The sequence below is a fragment of the Oncorhynchus tshawytscha genome, linkage group LG14 (genome assembly GCF_018296145.1).
Source record: "Oncorhynchus tshawytscha isolate Ot180627B linkage group LG14, Otsh_v2.0, whole genome shotgun sequence".
Lineage (NCBI taxonomy): Eukaryota > Metazoa > Chordata > Actinopteri > Salmoniformes > Salmonidae > Oncorhynchus > Oncorhynchus tshawytscha.
In genome coordinates, this window is record NC_056442.1 from 20,986,153 (window position 1) to 21,002,493 (window position 16,341).

The 16,341-nt window shown below is 42.1% G+C and overlaps 1 protein-coding gene across 5 annotated transcripts; it reads right to left on the reverse strand.

The window, feature by feature from the left end:
• Positions 1-1,919: 1,919 nt before the first annotated feature.
• LOC112266749 (FXYD domain-containing ion transport regulator 6) lies at positions 1,920-14,790 on the reverse strand. Of its 5 annotated transcripts, none has more exons than XM_024444518.2 (7): positions 14,275-14,790; positions 5,502-5,555; positions 2,845-2,886; positions 2,638-2,730; positions 2,511-2,553; positions 2,357-2,406; positions 1,920-2,138 (listed from the first exon to the last, which is right to left on the reverse strand). In XM_024444518.2, exons 2-7 carry the CDS (start codon positions 5,548-5,550, stop codon positions 2,095-2,097), a joined length of 321 nt encoding a protein of 106 aa, XP_024300286.1. In that variant the 5' UTR covers positions 5,551-5,555; positions 14,275-14,790; the 3' UTR covers positions 1,920-2,094. The 5 variants fall into 5 exon arrangements, with proteins under 5 accessions (XP_024300286.1, XP_042153070.1, XP_042153071.1 ...); XM_042297136.1 differs by lacking the exon at positions 14,275-14,790 and adding an exon at positions 13,395-13,457 and having other exon boundaries at positions 2,845-2,901; XM_042297137.1 differs by having other exon boundaries at positions 1,921-2,138; positions 2,656-2,730; positions 14,275-14,788.
• Positions 14,791-16,341: the final 1,551 nt, after the last annotated feature.

Below are 16,341 nucleotides of genomic sequence, written 5' to 3' on the forward strand. Positions count from 1 at the left end.
GTATCTGGAGAATCAGCATTTGTGGGTTCGATTACAGGCTCAAAATGGCCAGAAACAGTTTGTCTAGTTTGAGAAACAGATGCCTCACTGGCAGCTTTATTAAATAGTACCCACAAAACACCAGTCTCAACGTCAATAGTGAAGAGGCGACTCCAGGATGCTGGCCTTCTAGGCAGAGTTCTTCTGTCCAGTGTCTGTGTTCTTTTGCCCATCTTAATATTTCATTTTTATTGGCCAGTCTGAGATATGGCTTTTTCTTTGCAACTGTGCTGTTGACGTTGAGACTGGTGTTTTGCGGGTACTATTTAATGAAGCTGCCAGTTGAGGACGTGTGAGGGGTCCATTTCTCAAACTAGACACTCTAATGTACTTGTCCTCTTGCTCAGTTGTGCACCGGGGCCTCCCACTCCTGTTTCTATTCTGGTTAGCGCCAGTTTGTGCTGTTCTGTAACGGGAGTAGTACACAGCATTGTATAAGATCTTCAGTTTCTTGGCAATTTCTCACATTGAATAGCCTTAATTTCTCAGAACAAGAATAGACTGACAAGTTTCAGAAGAAAGTAATTTTTTTCTGGCCATTTTGAGCCTGTAATCGAACCCACAAATGCTGATGCTCCACATACTCAACTAGGTTAAAGAAGGCCAGTTTTATTGCTTCTTTAATCAGATCAACAGTTTTCAGCTGTGCTAACATCATTGCAAAAGGGTTTTCTAATGATCAATTAGCCTTTGAAAATGCTTAACTTGGAATAGCTAACACAAGGTGCCATTGGAACACAGGAGTGATGGTTGCTGATAATGGGCCTCTGCACTATGTAGATATTCATAAAAAATGTGCAGTTTCCAGCTACAATATTCATTCACAACATTAACAATGTCTACACTGTATTTCTGATCAATTTGATGATATTTTAATGGACATAAAATGCTCTTTTCTTAAAAAAAAAACAAGGACATTTCTAAGTGACCCCAAACTTTTGAATGGTAGTGTATATATTGTATATAATCTACCACGTGATAAACGTCATTAAGGACAATTGTTACAAGAGTGAAAGTGATAATAACAACTCTGAAAAAAATATAGCAAACAGTGACGTCTAGAACCTAAAGACGATAGAAACACAGAATATAAGCTAAACACAAACACGAACAACATTTCTTGACACATCTCTAATTATTAAGAACTGTGGTAAAGGCGATCTGCAAAAAGGTGTCACTGGCTAAGACGTCAAACTGTTGCAGAAAGGCACAGGTACACACAAGATCACTGAGACACGTACACGGGCACAGAGCACGGAACAATAGGTTCAAGGTTGATTTACATCTGCATTATCCCCCCCACCCACCTCTACACACTCCTATCCCTTGTCCTGTGGTCGCACAGTATTCCTGTTGCATCGTCTTCATTCTTCATAATTCTTCTGCATCATCCTTGTCAGCGTCATCATCTTTGTTGCCATCGTCATCATCATTATTGTGTTGGTCCTTAGGTAATGGTTCACAGTGGTGTAAAGTACTTAAGTAAAAATACTTTAAAGTACCACTTAAGTACTTTACTATTTATATTTTTGACAACTTTTACATTTACAGCTAAAGAAAATAATGTACTTTTTAATCCATACATTTTCCCTGACAACCAAAAGTACTCGTTACATTTTGAATGCTTAACAGAACAGTAAAATTGTCCAATTCACACATTTGAAGAGAACATCCCTGGTCATCCCTACTTCCTCTGATCTGGCGGTCTCACTAAACACAAATGCTTTGTTTGTAAATGATGTCTGAGTGTTGAAGTGTGCCCATGACCATCCTGGTTTGCCTAATATAAGGAATTTGAAATGATTTATACTTTGATACATTTTTGAGATTACATTTACTTTTGATACTTAAGTATATTTAAAATCAAATACTTTTGGACTTTTACTCAAGTAGTATTTTACTGGGTGACTTTCACTATTACTTGAGTCATTTTCTATTGTGGAATCTTTACTTTTACTCAGATATGACAATTGGGTACTTTTTCCACCACTGGTTGTTCAGTGGCAGATATGGTTGATCGTCAGTCAGGTGGAGAGGCAGTCTGGTTGGGCTGACTCAGTTCTCAGCCTTAGCTTCAGGCTCGGGCTCTGGCTCCTTAGCTGTGTTCGGACAGAAGAGGGGGAATCAAGTAAACTCATATGACCTCATGAAAAGTCATCGAGGTTGGAGTAGTCATTTCAAAGTGGCCGAAACATAGGGGGAACCTAGGCATCGACTACGAAGAATCATTCCCAATGGTTGAACACAACTATGGATTGGTGTCAAGGTTGTTCCAGTGGGTGTGTGAGGGGTGAGTGGGTAGAGACAAATCTCTCACCTTTGGACACGATCAGGGTCTCTGCCGTAGCCTCTTCGTCTCCAGGGGCCCTGCGATAGACATTGGTTGTCATGGTGACCAGAGATGGAGAACACAGCCCCATAACAACAGAGCAGAAATGTAATCGACCAATCAGGCACAATTGCTGACTTACTTGAGCTTCTTCTCCTGATTGGGACAGCAGCGACATTTCCGGCCTAGAATGGACAACAAGTCATGATCATGATCTTAAAATCAACAATCAAAGAGACAATAAGTATGTGTGGCGAAGTTAGACTTACTGAAGTATGAAGACTTACTGAGGATGAGGAGGATGCCCAGCGCGAAGAGTACCACACCAAAGACCAGTCCACAGATCCGCAGGCTATGATAGTCTACACAGACAGAGAGGAGGGACGGCTACGTATGAAAGTCTTCTTTCATGGCTATTGCAACATTGTCAGTTGATGGGGAAGAGCCTCAAGACCCACTAACAGGGGTCTACTTACCATAGACAAATGGGTCCACCTCTTTCTTCTCCTTTTCACCATCTGAAAATACAGGCACTGAGAAAGGCAAGGAAATGAGATACTAGCCATATAGAACAGCTAACGATCGTAGCAGTTCTCAATGCTGTACATACCTAGTAGTATAATGGGGCTGGGGTTAACATGGTTAAACACATTGATTACAGACAGGCTACTCACCCTCGGCACATGGGTCTGCGACTGCTGAGAGAGAGCGAGAGAGCAAGAAAAAGAGAGCAAGAGAGAGAGCTTGGATAGGGATCTTGACAGGTTACGGTATTCACATCCAGAGCTTGGAAAGGGATCTTGACAGGTTACGGTTTTCACATCCAGAGCTTGGATAGGGATCTTGACAGGTTACGGTATTCACATCCAGAGCTTGGATAGGGATCTTGACAGGTTACGGTATTCAAATCCAGAGCTTGGATAGGGATCTTGACAGGTTACGGTATTCACATCCAGAGCTTGGATAGGGATCTTGACAGGTTACGGTATTCAAATCCAGAGCTTGGATAGGGATCTTGACAGGTTACGGTATTCACATCCAGAGCTTGGATAGGGATCTTGACAGGTTACGGTATTCACATCCAGAGCTTGGATAGGGATCTTGACAGGTTACGGTATTCACATCCAGAGCTTGGATAGGGATCTTGACAGGTTACGGTATTCACATCCAGAGATTGGATAGGGATCTTGACAGGTTACGGTATTCACATCCAGAGATTGGATAGGGATCTTGACAGGTTACGGTATTCACATCCAGAGCTTGGATAGGGATCTTGACAGGTTACGGTATTCACATCCAGAGCTTGGATAGGGATCTTGACAGGTTACGGTATTCACATCCAGAGCTTGGATAGGGATCTTGACAGGTTACAGTATTCACATCCAGAGCTTTAGGGATCTTGACAGGGTATTCACATCCAGAGCTTGGATAGGATCTTGACAGGTTACGGTATTCACATCCAGAGCTTGGATAGGGATCTTGACAGGTTACGGTATTCACATCCAGAGATTGGATAGGGATCTTGACAGGTTACGGTATTCACATCCAGAGCTTGGATAGGGATCTTGACAGGTTACGGTATTCACATCCAGAGCTTGGATAGGGATCTTGACAGGTTCACATCCAGAGCTTGGTAGGGATCTTCACGGTATTCACATCCAGAGATTGGATAGGGATCTTGATAGGGATCTTGACAGGTTACGGTATTCACATCCAGAGCTTGGATAGGGATCTTGACAGGTTACAGTATTCACATCCAGAGCTTGGATAGGGATCTTGACAGGTTACGGTATTCACATCCAGAGCTTGGATAGGGATCTTGACAGGTTACAGTATTCACATCCAGAGCTTGGATAGGGATCTTGACAGGTTACGGTATTCACATCCAGAGTTTGGTTAGGGATCTTGACAGGTTACGATATTCACATCCGGTTGTACAATGGCACTGGCCTTGTGGAGGATTTGTTGAATGGACTACCTCAGTTACCTCCCTGTCCTCCTCCTCCTCCCCTACTCTATTATTTCAACCCTCGCTCCCTGTGTCAATTCATTTCCTAAATTCCCCAGTACACAAACACTGTCTGGCCCAGTGCACAAACCCCAGACTTTATATCTGTTCCACAACCCCATTGTGTGTGTGTGTGTGTGTGTGTGTGTGTGTGTGTGTGTGTGTGTGTGTGTGTGTGTGTGTGTGTGTGTGTGTGTGTGTGTGCACTCAGCATGTATACTCATATCAACAGACAGAGAGTCACACTGAATGGGGAGTGAGTGCACGAAAAACAAGGAATTCTAGTGGGAGGGAGATTAATGGAGGAAAATGTACATCTGGAGATGGAGAAAGGGAAGAGGGAAAAGGAGAGATGTATAGTCTGGAGACGGAGACGAGAGACAAAAGAAGAAAGGAGGAAAGGAAGAGAAACCAGAACAGAAGGTGTGAACAAAACACAGATGAAAGGATGGAGGGGATACAGGGAGAAGAAAGGAGGGCAGGAAAAGAGGGAGGTGGAAAAGAATGTGAACTGAAGACAGGTGGGAAAACGCCAAAGCAATAGAATGTGGAAGGTTCGTCCGATTGGCGACAAGCAAGAGTCTGGATAACACCAGATGACATGGATGGCTCAGTTGCTCTCTCCAGTGATGTACTGAACCCATGACTTCACACTTAGAATCTTAATGGCATAATAATGTGTGTGTGTGTGGCAGAGTTACAGTTAATGCGTGTGTGTGTGTGTCATGGCCTAAATATACTTGTGATATGGAGTATATTACATAGTACTTGGAATTTACAGTATAGTACATTATACTTGGAATATACAGTATAGTACATTATACTTGGGATATACAGTACAGTACATTATACTTGGGATATACAGTATAGTACATTAAACTTGGGATATACAGTATATTACATTATACTTGGGATATACATATCAACACACAGACACACTGTACTACGCATGCAAATGAAGGAAGCCTCAGGCTCTAGAACAAGTCAGTCCATTAATGTTCAGTCAAAACCCCATGCCTGCCATGTCATGCCACGGCCCTCCCCCTGTGTCTCCTGCCTCCCTGTGGATAGAGCAGTAGTGGTGTTGGTGGTAGTGGTGTTGGTGGTAGTGGAGGGGGCACTTACCAGCCACATACACCAGGAGTGAAAAGAGGAAGAACAGAACAGTTTCCATGGTAACTGCAGAAAGAGAGAGAGAAAGAAATAGAGCGAGAGAGAACTGTGTTAGTTGGTTGCATGCCACGCACATACACACCAAGACACACATGCTCAGACAGACACATATGCAAGGTTGGAAAACGGCTCCCACATCACCCGTGTATTGAACCAACCTGTTGTGTAACCCACTAAACTTTATTCTTATGACATAACATTAAATGAAACATACACTGGCAGATAGATAATGATACTAAATCAGGCAGCTGTGAGCCCCAATGCCTGCAGACAGATATGTATTGGTCCATTAATTTTTTTACCAATCAAGTGTCTATTTTTCAGATACATTCTCAAACCAGTACTACACAGACATCTTGGTGGGAATAGAAACTAGATGTAAAAGTTGCCAAGCTGCCGGAGTTATGAGAGTAATGGGTTGAAGATGGGCCCAATACAGACAAAAGACAAGATGGTTACAATACCACAGTAGATTCAGGCTTTTTATGGAAAGAAACTTGCCCTCCAGGCAAAGAGATGACACCAATCCCTCCATTGTTTTTCCTCTCCTCTCCTCTCTTTTCCCGTCTCTCTTTCCATCTATGTTCTCCATGTTCTGTGCCCCACTTCCCATGGAGCGTATTCTTTATTGATACCACCATGAAGATTGCGGGGGAGAGAACACATTCGGCTAAACAGGACCCAAGCCATTAGCATAGCATCACAGTCCAGATGCTGCTTGTCCACTGTTCACCTCCAAACTCCCTTAAAGACCTTGCCCTTGAAACAGCTTTATGTGGCGAGCCCAGCCCCATGGTCACAGGGTTGACGTTTTTTCTGGGAGGAGTCATGTTCTGGACGCAGGTCATTTCCTTAATGATAGGGCACTTAGTAAATGGGTAACAAATGGCCTAATGAACTGGTGGAGAGTGGCTTCAGAGCACACATTATGTTGTCATGTTGAATGCAGGCAATTATTCACTGATCTACACGTTTTGCATATTGGTCATTCATGGCATTAAGAGCAACGCATGCAAAAGCCAAACTGACTTCTCAGTCGAGTACAGTAAGTCTCTACACACAGTTACGTGGATTCATTTTAGTCCGTAAACTGGCTGCATGTTTTACCTGGTTGCATGTTATCACAATTCTACCCGGTAACAGTATGTGTGCTTAATATGCCTGCTGTTTTCTATATCCAGACAGGTTCTGGGTTATGACTGGGACCATAGCACTCAACCAACAGTCACCACAGAGCAAACATTAGTGGGTTGTTATGTCTGGCTCTGTGATGTTGCGTCTACTCCCACCACCCTCCCTAGCTGCACTAAATAGGACAATGTTGCATTCATGATCCTCTCATTCAGTCAGTCACCACCCATCCCAGGCCCTATAACCCTGGGCTACTCATAAGCAGGGGATACACAGGCAGGGAGGAAGTCTACAGAGTGGATGAGGATGTGTTGTGAAGGGTAATAGACATCAACAGATGTGGCCGAGGTCTTCTCCTAGAGGGGGGCGGGTTCATCTGAGTGGTGATTGAGGCCTAACAGCTGCTACAACCTCAACACCGTCAAGCGCCATTGTGACTTTTGACTTTACACCCTCTCGTTGTTCAACACAGCATTCCTATCCTCTTCCTTATTCAATCATCACATCCTGTCCTTTTTACCCATCTGATAGATATATAGATATAGATAAAATATATATATATAAATATACAGTATGTTCATTTGAAGTCAGAAGTTTACATACACCTTAGCCAAATGCATTTTAACTCAGTTTTTCACAATTCCTGACATTTAATTCGAGTAAAAATTCCCTGTCTGAAGGTTAGGATCACCACTTTCTTAAAAAAATGTGAAATGTCAGAATAATAGAGAGAGAATGATTTATTTCAGCTTTCATTTCTTTCATCACATTCCCAGTGGGTCAGAAGTTTACATGCACTCAATTAGTATTTGGTGGCATTGCCTTTAAATAGTTTAACTTGGGTCAAACGTTCCGGGTAGCCTTCCACAAAATTCCCACAATAAGTTGGGTGAATGTTGGCCCATTCCTCCTGACAGAGCTGGTGTAACCGAGTCAGGTTTGTAGGCATCCTTGCTCGCACACTCTTTTTCAGTATGCTTGGCGTCATTGTCCATTTGGAAGACCCATATGCGACCAAGCTTTAACTTTCTGACTGATGTCTTGAGATGTTGCTTCAAAATATCCACATAATTTTCCTTCCGCGTGATGCCATCTATTTTGTGATGTGCACCGGTCTCTCCTGCAGCAAAGCACCCCCACAACATGATGCTGCCACCCCCTTGCTTCATGGTTGGGATGGTGTTCTTCGGCTTTTTCCTCCAAACATAACGATGGTCATTATGGTCAAACAGTTTTATTTTTGTTTCATCAGACCAAAGGACATTTCTCAAAAAAGTATGATCTTTGTCCCCATGTGCAGTTGCAAACCGTAGTCTGTTTTTTTATGGTGGTTTTGGAGCAGTGGCTTCTTCCTTGCTGAGCGGCCTTTCAGGTTATGTCGATATCGGACTCGTTTTACTGTGGATATAGATACTTTTGTACCCGTTTCTTCCAGGATCTTCACAAGGTCCTTTGCTGTTGTTCTGGGATTGATTTGGACTTTTTGCACCAAAGTACGTTCATCTCTAGGAGATAGAACGCGTCTCCATCCTGAGCGGTATGACGGCTGTGTGGTCCCATGGTGTTTATACTTGCGTACTATTGTTTGCACAGATGAATGTTGTACCTTCAGGCGTTTAGAAATTGCTCCCAAGGATGAACCAAACTTGTGGAGGTCTACAATTTTGTTTCTGAGGTCTTGGCTGATTTCTTTTGATTTTCCCATGATGTCTAGCAAAGAGGCGTTGAGTTCGAAGGTAGGCCTTGAAATACATCCACAAGTACACCTCAAATTGACTTAAATTATGTCAATTAGCCCATCAGAAGCTTCTAAAGCCATGACATCATTTTCTTGAATTTTCCAAGCTGTTTAAAGGCAGTCAACTTAGGGTGATACAGTGAATTACAAGTGAAATTATCTGTCTGTAAACAATTGTTGGAAAAATCACTTGTATCATGTACAAAGTAGATTTCCTAACCGACTTACCAAAACTATAGGTTGTTAACAAGAAATGTGTGGAGTGGTTGAAAACGAGTTTTAATGACTCCAACCTAAGTGTATGTAAACTTCCAACTTCAACTGTATGTATGTATGTATGTATGTATGTATGTATGTATGTATGTATGTATGTATGTATGTATGTATGTATGTATGTATGTATGTATGTATGTATGTATGTATGTATGTATGTATGTGTGTGTGTGTGTGTGTGTGTATATGTATGCATGCATGTATGCATGCAGAGAGAGGGAGGCATAGAGGACCCCACTTAGAACTCTTACACATAAGCTACCTTGCTAATGGTACTGATAGCGCGTTAACATAGCGAAGGTAAAGGCGAAGTGACACCTTGGATGACATTTAGGGGGATTAGGCACCTACTACTAGTCTACACTATGTTAGACACAATCAAAACACAGGACTGAGCAGCACAGTACAAGCTATTAGTCCAACCAGAACTAAGTATTTATGTTCAAAACCCTTTTAACCTTTTCAACAAGCTGATAAGGAGGGATAGGAAAAGGATGACAGCGAATGGGGCGAGGGAGGAGGCTGGGGCATGATAGCAAATACAAGCCACTGAGGTCCATTCAGTAGTGTTTACCTCAGAGTTGAATATTAGGGCTCTGCAATATGCCTAAAAATCATATTTCCAATTTTTTTAATGGCCGATTCACAATCTATACTGTACCTCTAAATAAACGTTGTTGCACAATTCAAGGTCAAATGCACTGCATTTCAAACAGTCAGCAATATTCTAATGAATTAAGGGCTTTTGAAATTATACTTAGGCAACATTTTCCAGAATCAACCTTCATTGATACTCCTATTTTAGTAGTGTCTGCTCTGCACGCAATTTGAAGAGGTGAGACATAAAAAAGTTATGGTTAGAAAGGTTAACGTCTCCTCTATTACAGTCAAATAATGTCTCCATGTGTTGCGGTGTCCGTATGACCGATTCTGTTGGAACAAACCTCAAATGCAAATAGTGAGTTGAAACCGCTTGTCAGAGAGGAAGAAGTGATCTCTCATCTCTGTTTTTTGTGAGTGGCAGGGGGGAGGGGCTTGGTGTGTGGCTTTGGACATAGGGAGGTGCACACAGCACAGAAGGAGCGAAGGAGACGAGACCAAAAAGACAACGTAAGAACAAGCGGACATAAACGCTCATGAAAACAGAACAAATGTAAAAATGTGAATCTTGCCATACAGGCATTTGGAATCGCAAAGTGCAATTCAACCAGTTCTACCTCTCAGATCAGAGGTTGACAATTTGGCCATATCTCTCAGAATCCCGTGGGAAAGCTGCTGTCGGGGTGTGGCACCGCCAGCCAGGCCAGCGCTAGTGACACAGACACTCGAGTTCACCTCCCTCGCTAGAAATGAGAAGTGCCACCCGATTCACTGGCCTCTATGCCTCTCCTTAACCCACTTTTGTCACGCCATTGTTTGTATGTGTCACGTTTCAGTCCCATGGTGCTGCCAGCACCTCGCTTTGTCTGAGCTAGAAGGGGGAAGGGTAGAGCAGAGGGGGGAAGGGCAGGCAGAAACGGAGGCAGAAGCAGCCGCATCCTGGGGTGAAGTCGGTGTGGACATCTACAGAAGCAACAATCCCCAGGGAGGGAGCTATGACTCGAGCCCAAGACCATGAATGATGAATTATGCATGTGGAAGAAGACATCGGAATGAACGTCATAGTGGAAATGCTGTCGTGTGTTGTGACCCGTTGTTTATCTTCCTTCTCTGTGTGAGTGTGAATCTTTTCACACCTCAACGCTCACGCCTTTGTTTGCGAGTGTCTAAGGCCATGATCTTGGTGATCAAAAGGCCAAAATGGTTCCAAAAAGGTTCCATGTAGATCACTTTTTGGTTCCATGGTTCTACATGGAGCTCAAACTGTTAACGGTTGTACATGGGACTCGAAAGGGTTCTACTTGTTACCAAGAAGGTTTCTTCAAAGGGTACTCATATGAGGACAGCTAAAGAACCCGTTTAAATCCTAGATGGCACTTTTTTTCTAAGAGTTTAGAGTGCATTGTGCATTGCGTTGTGTGAAATGATATTTGGGAGCATTGTGATCTAACTGCTGGAGCATGATTCCTCTATGGATCTTACCCATTATTCTTATTTCTACGTCAATTTGGCACTGATCGCTATTTATCTGGGACACCCAGACTCATGTAAAAGCTCCCATATATACAGTGGCAAAATGTGAACCATTTGGAATTACCTGGATTTCTGCATAAATTGGTCATCAAATTTAATCTGATCTTCATCTCAGTCACAACAGTAGACAAAACACAGTGCGCTTAAACTAATAACACACAAATGATTGAATCTTTCTTGTCTATATTGAATACATCAGTTAAACACTCACAGTGTAGGTTGGGAAAAAGTATGTGAAGCCCTAGGCTAATGACTTCTCCAAAAGCTAATTGGAGCCAGGAGTCAGCTAACCTGGAGTCCCAATCAATGAGACGAGATTGGAGATGTTGGTTAGAGCTGCCTTCCCCTGTAAAAAACACTCACAAAATTTGGATTTGCTATTCACAAGAAGTATTGCCTAATTTGAACCATGCCTCGAACAAAAGAGATCGCAGAAGACCTCAGATTAAGAATTGTTGACTTGCATTAAGCTGGAAAGGGTTACAAAAGTATCTCTAAAAGCCTTGATGTTCATCAGTCCACGGTAAGACAAATTGTCTATAAATTGAGAAAGTTCAGCACTCTAGGAGTGGCTGTCCTGCCAAGATAACTGCAAGAGCACATTGCAGAATGCTGAATGAGGTTAAGAAGAAGCCTAGTGTCAGCTAAAGACTGACAGAAATCTCTGGAACAATGCACCTTGGTATACAATGCATCTCTGGAACAATGCACCTTGGTATACAATGCATCTCTGGAACAATGCACCTTGGTATACAATGCATCTCTGGAACAATGCACCTTGGTATACAATGCATCTCTGGAACAATGCACCTTGGTATAGATTCTACAAGTGTCTGGAACTCTATTGGAGGGATGCGACACCATTCTTCCTCGAGAAATTCTATCTTTTGGTGTTTTGTCTCAGGCGCCGCTCCAGAATCTCCAATAAGTGTTCAATTGGTTTGAGATCTGGTGACTGAGACGGCCATGGCATATGGTTTACATAGTTTTCATGCTCATCAAGCCATTCAGTGACCACGCATAGCCATAATCATCCTGGAAGAGATGGATAGAAATGGTTCACCAGAATGGCTATGATTTTAGTGCCGTTTACCATACCAGGAAAAAGCAACCCACACCAGAGCTTCCAGAACTCTCATTTACTCAAGTGTTTCCTTTATTTTGGCAGTTACCTATAGCTCTCCACAATGCCGCTACCGCTGATTAGCTCTCAGGCGTGTGTGTGCGTGCCACATCTGTCGCTTCACTACAACCTTCTCATTCTCATTAAGTGTTCCAGACGTATTATAATACAACCCAAATTGAACAAGCAAATGATGAATTAGCACAAAATACAGAGCATCAAGATCCTTTCTGGAGCAAGACCCATGCCTTATGGCTTAGCATCTTTGCCATCGCAGTGATTGTAAATCTCCATGACAACAAGACATTGGACGTGCCTACTGCCATGGTATTGCTATGGCAACTGTTTCCATCAGCTGACTACTATTCGAAGTACTAAATACTGTCAGTGAGGGATGTGTGCCGAGTGGAGGGAGGTGGGCTCGAGATGGTATTGTCATGAAAAACTTAACTACGTGAGAAGAGAAGAAAGGGGTGGGACACAGTGATGAGATTCAAAGCGTTAATTAATCCTTGTTCACGCTCAACATAAGCCTTTATACAATGGGGTCGTTCCACTAGAAGAGTGCCTTTTCATATTTGAAGAAGAAATTGTGCGCCAATATTTAATTTAAAAAATCTATTATATAAAGCTCCCTTTAATTAATACAGACCACATGTCAAATTCCATAAATCAGATTTTTATCATAAAAAAAAAAAAAATTCGCTAAAGTGACAAAATTCTGCCTTTTGACATGCCCCTCAGTGCACCCTCTGACTTCTAGGAAGATTTTAACCCACGTAACCCACGTACATTTCTCCAGGTTTTCCCCCATCATTGTAAAGCCCTAGTTATTTTGTTGCTTTGAGATCAACCCTGCTCCGTGAACTGAACTCTCGTTTTAATATGGTGAAACCATTTATTTTTTAAATATTGTTTTTCAAAAGAAACATTGCACATCTAACAATCAAATCATAGTGTTAAGGCAGGTGAGCTGGTTCTACTCCTTTTGGCCATTTTCGGGTATTTTGTGGTGGAAAACTGAGCGAGTCGACCATAATACATTAACCCTGTTACCCATAAAGACCGGCTACAAATGAACATCTTTTTGTGAAGCTTGCATTCAACTGCCGCTCCCTGTTGCACACAGCAAGCTTCAATTCCCCCTGTCACAGGCTTATTTAAGATTAAATCATCAACTCTGTTACTTTATTTGGCACTTAATAAGCGCTTAATAGTCATTTTTCAATTTAACTTCTTGAAATGCTAAAACGTATTTTACATTACGTTTACATTAAGTCGAACATGTGTTGTTTATGAAATAATGTTAAAATAAGGTGAAATAAAAACATTTTGGGACTTAATTACACTACCCAAAATGTAATCATTTGGTGGAACGCCCCTACCGCTCATGACAGCCAGATGAACAAACACAAGTGCCTCAGTTTAATTATTGTAGGCTACCTACCACATATCCATCATCCACAGATAAGCTTTTTTCGCGCACCCGACCACTGCCCAAAATGGAGACTGGGAGGGACACTAACTCACGAATAATTGTATCAGTTGGTATATTATAGCATTATTGCTTATAGTGTGTCTCTGGTGTTACCTACATTACGACATAGCCGTAGTTTGCGTAACTGTGCACGAGTGTGTTTTAGAATTTGCAAAGGCGAGATAGTCTAGCTAGCTGATCATGGACACCGTGCCTGGCGCGAGCTCCGCGAGTCTGCCACTTTCACCGATCCTAACCTGTGGCTTTACCACTAGACTTGCCAGTATTGTGGACAGGGGGTGTATTCAGGCGCTTCAAATAATTCATTCTACATACCATTTAGACCTATTTGGCCTAGAACTAATTATACAAACGGTTGAATATTGTGTGTCTGCCCTGCACGAGACGACTTGGCTGAACCAACATCATACTGTGAAAAGGACACACCCTCACGGTACTAGAATCTATTGCATACAAAAACAAGTCGAGACCTTTATAGTTTAGGCCTATTTGAAAAAATAGTAATGCTCTTACAGACGTTATTTTTGCAAAATAAAATGCAATGAGTGAAAATATATATATTTGATATCCATCATGCAACTTATATTATGCATGCATAGGCCTATACACATTGAGACAAGTTCTCAATACCTTATTCACATCAATATTTCAGGAAATTAAATGTTGCCTATATTATTTATTCGCCAATACATCCCACTCATTTGACCAGATACCAGATTCCAAATATTTAGCTCCAACTAGGCAGACAATAACACACTGTAGACATGAGAACGCACGCGCCCCTTTTGAATTGTGTCGAAAAACAAACATGCCCAATTAATCTTCTTACCTCTTTCTATTATCTTGACGTTGAGCTACAAATTGATTGACTCCAAGCCAATCCACGACAATGAGCAGCTTCTTCTCGCAAAGCGTAATTTTTGTTTCAATTGTTATAATCTGTGCCTTCTCACTGTTCAATTGCAGTCCCACGAAGGGTTCTTGATCGTCTCTCGCACTTAGAATGCAAAACGTAAAAATAGTTTGCCAATATCTTTGTTGGAGAATCTCAATGTTTCTTCTGTTTGTATTGATTACAAAAGGTCTCTTGATGTCTATCACGTTCTTTCTGTCTGTCTGTCTCCCACTCTCTCTACCTCACACACACGACCCACTGTTGATGTTCGTGAGCATCTAGCCATCTACCCGTAGCTTTCGGCGCGCCAACCGGTTACAAATATACACTGATTGTGTTTTTGATGTAAACTACAGTGTAGTCTGTGTTATACCATCAGTATTGGGAGACTGAAGGGATAGAGAGAGATTGACATTAGGGAGCAGTAGAAATGTACACAATTGTTACCTGGAGGAAAAATGGGGGAGGGTCATGATTTTTCTTTTTCAGTCAGGGGGAGGGTTTAGTCTTTTTTTTTTAATTTAGTCCAGGGGAGGGTTATGTGATTTGAAATCAATGAAATGTCATATTGCTCATGCTTGAGAAGAAAGAAAGAAAGAAAGAAAGAAAGAAAGAAAGAAAGAAAGAAAGAAAGAAAGAAAGAAAGAAAGAAAGAAAGAAAGAAAGAAAGAAAGAAAGAAAGAAAGAAAGAGAGATTTACATTAGGGAGCAGTCACAATGTCTGGGGGAGGGTTTAGTCTTTTTTTAAATTTAGTCCAGGGGAGGGTCATGTAATTTATCAAATGTTGTATTGCTCAGGATTTGAGAATTAGTTGCTTATTATAGTATCTCGATGAGTGCCTGATGATGACCCTCGTCCCTGTTTCTCTGCTGGGCGTGGAATATCAAGTGCGCCTAGTGTGGTCTCAATGAAATGACCCATAGCCTATACTATGGGCTATACGAAGAGCAATGAAAATGTACTTCCTGAGTTTTTGCGCTCTTGGAATAGTGTATATAAACACTAGGCTACACTGCATTACACACTGTATTGGATAGGCCTTCCCAAATCAAATTTGATTTGTCACATACACATGGTTAGCCAATGTTAATGCGAGTGTAGCAAAATGCTTGTGCTTCTAGTTCTGACCATGCAGTAATATCTAACAAGTAATCTATCAATTTCACAACAACTACCTTATACACACAAGTGTAAAGCAATTAATCAGAATATGCACATAAAGATTAATGAATGAGCGATGGCCGAACGGCATAGGCAAGATGCAGTAGATGGTACATGGTACAGTATATACATATGAGATGAGTAATGTAGAGTATGTAAACATTAGTGGCATTGTTTAAAGTGACTAGTGATACATTTATTACATCACTTGTTCATTATTAAAGTGGCTAGAGATGAGTCAGTATGTTGGCAGCAGCCACTCAATGTTAGTGGTGGCTGTTTAACAGTCTGATGGCCTTGAGATAGAAGCTGTTTTTCAGTCTCTCGGTCCCCGCTTTGATGCACCTCTACTGACCTCGCCTTCTGGATAATAGCAGGGTGAACAGGCAGTGGCTCGGGTGGTTGTTGTCCTTGATGATCTTTTTGGCCTTCCTGTGACATTGGGTGGTGTAGGTGTCCTGGAGGGCAGGTAGTTTGCCCCCGGTGATGCGTTGTGCAGACCTCACTACCCTCTGGAGAGCCTTACGGTTGTGGGCGGAGCAGTTGTCGTACCAGGCGGTGATACAGCCCAACAGGATGCTCTCGATTGTGCATCTGTAAAAGTCTGTGAGTGTTTTTGGTGACAAGCCGAATTTCTTCAGCCTCCTGAGGTTGAAGAGGCGCTGCTGCGCCTTCTTCACCACGCAGTCTGTGCGGGTGGACCATTTCAGTTTGTCCGTGATGTGTATGCCAAGGAACTTAAAACTGTCCACCTTCTCCACTACTGTCCCGTCGATGTGGATAGGGGGCTGCACCCTCTCCTGTTTCCTGAAGTCCACGATCATCTCCTTTGTTTTGTT